The sequence below is a fragment of the Triticum aestivum genome, chromosome 7A (assembly GCF_018294505.1).
Source record: "Triticum aestivum cultivar Chinese Spring chromosome 7A, IWGSC CS RefSeq v2.1, whole genome shotgun sequence".
Lineage (NCBI taxonomy): Eukaryota > Viridiplantae > Streptophyta > Magnoliopsida > Poales > Poaceae > Triticum > Triticum aestivum.
Genome location: NC_057812.1, coordinates 582,635,025 through 582,642,854, shown reverse-complemented (window position 1 = coordinate 582,642,854; position 7,830 = coordinate 582,635,025). Strand labels below are relative to the sequence as shown.

Genomic DNA, 7,830 nt, shown 5'->3' with positions numbered 1-7,830 from the left:
GTTTATTCAAATTAAATCTCATAGTAATTTGCTCATATATTCAACAGTAGTTAGAATGCAATCGAGCTATGAATGAGTGAAAGCTCTCTTATGAACTAGTGAGGATGCATCCACCTTACTTGCGAAAACCGGAAGCTTCGTTTGCGAAGGTTCAACATTAAAATATACAAGTTAAATTTTATAAAAGATGTGCCGACCAGAGTAAACTTACGCACGTGCCTCGGTTTCAGTTTCAGAGGGACGCTAAGAACGAACCCAGCGGAGCACCATACGTCACATTTGTCGAATGAATGGCAATAACATTTCAATTTGCACCCATAAAAAAACATTTTGATTTGCAAAATACATACATTTCTTAAAGCTGAAAAGCGTTATGTGAACCAATTTCTTAAAGCTGAAAAGCATTTTTTAAACCCCTTATGCAGAGGCCACGCGTGATCCTCCTTTTTATAAAGAAAAAAAATGTAAACCCCATAAATCAACTGACATACTTTCGTGTAATCTACTGTATTTGTAATCTGAAGAAAAATTGTGCTTGTGGATCAGGCTATTGGGTTGAAGATGCAATTGCTCAGGGTGAGATGGGGTGGAATGCGACGACGGAATGGTTGGCAATGTGCAGGCTGAACTGCCCGCCTTTCTCGCTCACGTCGAGCTTGTCCACGCCTGGCGGCGGCACCATCTCGAAGCTCCTCACCAGCTTCCCGACGATGAGCGCCAGGATGGGCAGCGCGAGGATGATACCGGGGCAGCTGCGCCGCCCCACGCCGAACGGGAGGAACCGGAAGTCCACCTTGCCGCCGACCGTGGCGTCCACGTTGCTCTCCTCGCCCAAGAACCTCTCCGGCTTGAACTCCTCCGGCTTCTCCCATAGCTCTGGGTTGTTGGCCAGCCACCAGGCGTTGACGACGACCTTGGAGCCCTTGGGAATGGTGTAGCCGCCGAGGCTGGCCTCCTCCAGGTTCATGTGGGGGACGAGGAGCGGGATCGGGGAGTGCAGCCGCAGCGTCTCCTTGATCACGGCCTGCAGGTACGGCAGCTTGCTGATGTTGGACTCGGTGATGGGCTCGTCGTCGCCGAGCACGTCCCTGATCTCGCCGCGGACCTTGCGCTGCACGTCCGGGTGGTTCACCACCTCGGCCAGCGCCCACTCGATGGACCATAGCGTCGTCTCGATGGCCGCGACGTTGATGTTCTCGACGATGTAGATGACGTTCTCCGGCGTGATCTCGCCGCTCTTCTCTGCTGCGAGGATGTGGTCGATCGCGCACCGGAGCTTGTTCTTGTCTTGTCCTGGGGTGTCCATCACCTCCCTTCTCTTCTCGACGTAGTTGCTGTTGAAGAAGGCCAGCCTCCTCGTCTGCAGGTCCCTGCACTTGTTGAGGTAGCCACGCAGGAAGGGCCTGAGGATGGGGATGAAGTCGCCGTAGTTGTAGTCGAAGCTCTGCGCGAGGCGGCTGCGCTCCGAGTTGAACTTGGTGGCCTCCACGAACATGGGGTCGTCCACGGAGTCGAAGCGGGCGTCGAACATCATGCGGTACATGATGTTGTAGAGCATGAGCTGCAGCCTGCGGCGCACGACGACGCCGGCGCCGCGGGCCGCCGAGTCGGCGCGCAGGTCGGACACGACGTCGTCCATCTCGGCCTCCCACATGGCGCGGTACTGCTGCACAACCCGCGCCGTGAAGAAGGGCAGCGTCATGACGCGGCGCATGCGGCGCCAGTGGTCGCCGTACTCGGTGAAGACCATGTCGGCGCCATTGGCCGTGAAGATGTCGAAGACGATGTTCCGCGGGCGGGAGCCGAACTCCACGCCCTGCGTGTGGAGCACCTCCGTGGCCAGCCGCGGGTCCGACACCACCACCAGGTTGCGCACGCCCAGCCGCAGCCGGAACACGGGGCCGTACCGCGCCGACAGCCGCGCCAGGAAGCGGTGGTTCAGGTCGTTGCCCACCTGCAGCCAGTTGCCGAACACCGGCACGGCCGCGGGGCCTGGAGGGGCGCCGGGGCCTCCACGCTTCCCTCCCGCTCCCACGGCGACGGCGACGAGGGCGGCCGCTGCCGGCAGCAGCGCGGGGTGCGGTGCGTGGAGGAACGATTTGAGGAGCCAGTACACGGCCAAGGAGGCTGCCGTGGCGAAGGCCACCCTGCGCGCGGAGACAGCCATGCTGTGCTCTGCGCGGGTGCTAGCTTGGCGTGCAATGTACTACAGTATGTGTGTTTGAGCTGGTGCTGATGCTCGGATGTTGTTGGTTGCTGTGAAGGTGCCATGCTCCATGGCGTGCTTATATAGCGCCGGCCGTGGGTTTGACTGACAATGACAATGGTAGGTGGGGAAGGCCAAGCAAAGCACGAGGGGACGCGGCAAAAGTTGATGGTTTTGGGCGGAACCCGTGTGCCGGCCTGGGAAACAGGGTAGGCGGGAGTGGGGTTTGGCGGAGGCGAGACGTGGGTTTGCCATGAGATAGACGACGGCGAGAATGACTGCGCTGGTTGGTGGGCAAATTTGTTTGACCGCTCTCAAGGACCTGCTCACGCTCGGCCTTTAACCGTGCTGCATGGCGCTGCTGCGCCGGCGAGATCCTTTTCTTTCTTTCAACCAGCCGTGCTCGACCAGAAACAGTTTCCTTAAAAGCAATTCCAACGGGCCGACTCAAATGAACGGCGTTTTTGTCTGTTTTTTGTCCGTTTAAGTTGGCCCGGCGGGCACAAACATCCGACGCAGTGTTTGGGTCGGCACGAGCGTTCAACACTGGCCCGACCCATTTCGTCGGCGCGCCAAAAAAAGTATTGCAAGCATTTTAAAAACAAATACATACATTTAACTAAACATAAAAGCCGGCCACGAAGGCCGGCGAAAGCCCACATTATATTAATTAAAACACTAAAAACTAGACAACGCGCTGCCTTAGGCGTCCTCGTCGGCGGCGGCGTCTGCGTCAGGACCATTGAGGTCGATCAACGTCGGTGCAGGGCCGGCCCAGGGGAACGCCGCATTCTAGACGGCGGTGATATCGGGCTTTGCCGCCGCTGCCTGGGCCTGGCGCGCCTCCTCTTCGGCCTCGCGCTCGAGCATCTGCAGGCGCTCGCCCTCCCGGCGCTCCTCGGCCAGCCGAACGCGGCGCCAGTGGTCGAGGTAGGCCGCCTCCTGCTTCTTCGTTGCCCCGAGCCAGATCGGCGGAGCGCTGACCCACTCGCGCACTACTCCGGTCCAGGAGTAGCGCTCGAGGTAGGCCGGCTTCTCCGGCTCAGCTTTGGGCGGGGACGACGGGGCCACCGGTGGCACGACGCAGTCGCCCGCCGCGGAGAGGGTCATGGCAGCCTCGAAAGCCGCCTCGTCCGCCTCCCTCCACCGCTCCTCCTCCTCGCTCTCCTTGATGGCCGCCTGGTAGGCGGCCTCGGCCTCCTGGTCCTCGTCGCGGTCGACGCCGCAGACGCCGCGTCGCCTCGCCTCCTCGTGCTCGAAGGCGAACCATCGAGCCCAGTTGGGCGAGTCGACGGCGAAGTGCGGGTCGGCACGCTGCTCTGACGTCAGCAACGCCCGTCGGCGCCGCACCTCCTCCGCATGGGCCCTCGCCGTCCGCGGCGCCGCCGGCATTGGGATCCTCTCCGGATCCAAATGCCAGTCATGCGACAGCGTCACGTCCGGGTACGGCAGAGGCACGCGGTGGTGCCAGTGCCACTCGGTTTGGTGCAACGGCACGTTGATGCGCTGCCTCTGATGGGGAGCGCGCACCGACGCGGGGAGGGCGGGGAGGGAGATGGAATGGCGGGCGGGGGCTTTGCCCTTGCGGCTGCTGCCGATGCCGGAGAATAAACCCATGCTGGCGGTGGCTAGGGTTGTCGCTGGCGTGGGGGCAGGGGTGGCCAGATGGGGACGAGGGGGCGAGTGGTAGTGGATGAGGACGGCCCCGCCGCATGCCCGGCTTAAAAAAGGACGACCACCGTCGCTGATGTGTGGGCCCAAGATGGGCGGTCGTCATAAATTATGTTGACTGTCGTAGTTGGGCGGCCGTCAGGTGGGGACGCGGCGGACGGCGAGGAGACGCACGGCGCGTCCGCTTCGCGTCCGCGCCGACGCATTCCAGGCGCATTTTTGGGCCGGAAATGGATCGGCGCGGACGCCGGACGGACACAATTTAAGTTTAGGTCGGGGCGTTGGGCCACCACTTTTGTCCGCACCAACTCAAATGGATACGGACGGACAAAATGGATCGTCTCATTGGAGTTGCTCTAATCACTTTCTACTAGCACAATGTATGTATTCTGCAAATCGAAACGTTAGTGTCATTCATTCACCTCTCTAAAGTTCGAGGCAAATGAACACATTTTTGCTGGTCGTCTTCGGGCTATATATCCTCGCGGAACTTAGGTCATTGAATCAAATTAATCTTAATGAATAACTAATGGTTTCTCTTTTTTTAGCCATCCTCTTTCTCATTAACAAATGTGGCGTATGGTGCCCTGCTCGGTTCGTTGTTAGCGTCCTTCTAAAAATTGAAACCGGGGTACATGCCTAAGTTTACTTTGGTCGGCACATCATATTATATAACTTGGTTTGCATATTTTAACGATGAACCCTCTCAAATGAGCTTCAGGTTTTCAAGTAAATTGGAAGCACCCTCACTAGTTCATACGAGAGCTTTACTGAAAAAGCATACAAGAGCTTTCACTGATTCATAGCTCGATGTGCAGCCTAACTATATGGTAAACTCTACTCCTTGCGTCAGTATCGATTATAAAGTCTTCCTCTTGGCCTAATAATTGAATACAGAAGTGTAGCGCTTTCTGTTTTTGACTTCTCATAACTCCTCATTATGTTTTCCTGGCAATGATTAGGGCATGTGATCTAAAATTATGTTGAGATTCTTCATAACATGTTGATTAGTTAAAGTAGCACAAACATGAAACAAGTGATTGTATTCCGTCCTGTATCTCGGGTTAACCTAGAAGTGATTTCCATCTTTACATACTACCTATAAAAGATTACCGTTTTGTTGCCCATAAATATTGACATTCTTTCTAAACCTTTGACATTGGTGATTTTGATTTGATGCATTTGGCTATCAAAGAATATGTGAGAACTTCTTTTATATGCATTGAGGTAGTTTAATATTTTAATATAAACCATTTTCACACATCTTTATTATTGGTTTAGACTTACTAAATGTGTTTGCATCAGTTAATCAAGTTCATGACAGGTAGCATTTACATACAAAAATTATCTTTGTTATCATCTTCATGCTCGAGGACGTGCACATGATGTTGGTACGTCTTCAAGGTATCTAAATTTTTTGTATGTTTCATGCCTATAATCCTTGAAGTATGCATTGTCCTATAAATCCAGTTCCATTTTTTGGTTATTTTTGAATTTTAGAAAAAAACAAAGCTCCCTGAAAATTCCAACAAAACCTAGTAGGAAATTTCACGACACCGGAGGACCAAAGTCCAACACCTAGGGTGGCCCACAGGGCGTAGGCGCACTGTGTAGGTGCCCAGATGTTGTCCGTGTATACGGCACCTAGGGCACCCATCAGCTGCCTCTGGTGCCTGATGGTTGTATATACCCCTAAAACTCATACCCAATTTATGGTGCATTTCTTTTTGCCATCGGCACTTCGCATTTCGGGGCGATCTTTGTTTTCAGTCGTGATCTGGTACTCTGTCGGAGGAGGAATTCATCTTCATTACCACCAACCTCAATGGTTCATCATCAATAAACAACGATGCATTTTAGCAAACATCCAATCCCGCATTATTGACCTCACATCATTGGAGCTTATCGATGTCAATGACAATCATCATCTTCAAGTTATTCCAGGTAGGACTTGTAGATTTTTTTTCTCACAATGACCTCCTCCCACACCTCCTTGCTGACGACAATGCAGTCGTCCCTGTGCGTCTTGTACGCAGTGGTGTTGACGTCCACTGCTTCGAGTCATACTTCAACAAGTCCTTCATCACTCGAGATGATAGTGCTAGAAGCTATCTTATTAGATAATTTCTATGATGGCATCGTTGATGAAAAATCAAAAGAGCACTCATGTCAAACCGCCACGTGTGATGGACATAAAAATATAAAATGGTAAATAACTTTACAAAACATATTATCATGTGTTTGTTGTAAGATTTGTCTTTCTCAAATGGGTCACAAATGGCACTCCGATGTAGATATTGCTTGGTGGTAGGATGTCGAGGAGGTGTCTAGCCTCATCATCATTGAGCCTGATCGTTTGGGCGAAGATGGTAGAATCAAATGCGCCAGCCTCGCCATTGTCTCCATAGAGAATATTCATCTTGGGCATTGGTCCTCTCATGGAAAAACATATCATTTCTACCCCTGTTAGACCATTGTCAGTAATGAACAAGTCCCATCCTTTGTCTCCCTTGCAGATCCTTTTTTACCCTTTCTCCAGTTCAATGTTGTGTGTGCCCCCCCCCCCAACACCTTCAAAGAGCACACTCCCTCCTATTAATTCATTAAACTACATCATTATGTTGTATGTGACGATATGTGCAACAAAAGCAAAAGAAAAACGCTTTAGATAAATGGTAAAAGTACTAAAAGAAAAAACACAAATGGTTACAAGTGTATGAAAAAGAATAGTTTGTTACCACCGAACATAAGAACCCCTCTACCAGATAGATAATGAATAATGGTCCACTCAAAAGGCTTCTTGTGCACCTATACATACATGCCTTCCATGCCATATCCTGTTAGAGAAGATTTAACCTTGAGATATTTACAAGTGCAATATAAGCATCAAGCACAACTAGCAATTTACAAGATCAATACACTATCATCCAAGAACTAAATTTGGATGTGGTGAACCTTAGACAATCTGCAAGGTCAACTATAGCCACAAGCACTAGCAATCCAAGCACAACTAGCATTTCACAATATCAATACCTATCATCCAAGCACAACTACAGATTTACAAGATCAATACTACTAGCAATTTACATGATAAACATATCATCCAAGCACACCTAGTATTTTACAATATCAATACCTATTGATATGCCTCCAACGTATCTATAATTTTTTATTGTTCCATGCTATTATATTATCTGTTTTGGATGTTTTTGTTGGGGAACGTAGCATGCAATTTCAAAAAAATTCCTACGCTCACGCAAGATCTATCTAGGAGATGCATAGCAACGAGAGGAGGAGAGTGTGTCCACGTACCCTCGTAGACCGAAAGTGAAAGCGTTTGACAACGCGGTTGATGTAGTCGAACTTCTTCTCGTTCCGACCGATCAAGCACCGAACGTATGGCACCTCCGAGTTCTGCACACATTCAGCTCGATGACGTCCCTCGAACTCTTGATCCAGCAAAGTGTTGAGGGAGAGTTTCGTCAGCACGAAAACATGGTGACGGTGATGGTGAAGTGATCCGCGCAGGGCTTCTCCTAAGCACTACGAAGATATGACCGGAGGTGTAATCTATGGAGGGAGGTGCCGCACACGGCTAACAGATGTTGTTGTATTCTTCTAGGCGCCTCCCCCTCATATATATAGGTGGGACGGAGAGGGAGCAGCCAAGGGGGCGCCCCAAGTAGGCCGAATCCTACTTGGGGTTCCTCCCCAATTCGGCCCCCCTTCCTTATTCATCGGAGGGGAAAGGAAAGAGAGGGGGGATGGAAGGAAGGGAGAGGCCAAATCCTCTCCTTTCCTTCTCCCTTCCCTTCTTTCCTTCTCCTCCTATTTCAGCCTACATGCGGGGAGCACCAGCCCCTTAGGGGCTGGTCTGTCCCCCTCTTGGCCCATTAGGCCCATATAGTTGCCGGGGGGGTGCCCGGAACCCCTTCCAGTGACCCGATATGTAC

At 51.8% G+C, this 7,830-nt stretch overlaps 1 protein-coding gene across 1 annotated transcript; it reads right to left on the bottom strand.

Moving 5' to 3' along the window:
• Window positions 1-328: 328 nt before the first annotated feature.
• On the bottom strand, window positions 329-2,254 carry LOC123148431 (cytochrome P450 CYP73A100). Its single transcript, XM_044567859.1, has one exon. The coding sequence runs from the start codon at window positions 2,165-2,167 to the stop codon at window positions 572-574; it is 1,596 nt and encodes a 531-aa protein (XP_044423794.1). The 5' UTR covers window positions 2,168-2,254; the 3' UTR covers window positions 329-571.
• Window positions 2,255-7,830: the final 5,576 nt, after the last annotated feature.

Bases quoted from the DNA above. Each gene is read 5' to 3' on its own strand.
- LOC123148431 (XM_044567859.1), bottom strand. From the start codon at position 2,167: ATGGCTGTCTCCGCGCGCAGGGTGGCCTTCGCCACGGCAGCCTCCTTG.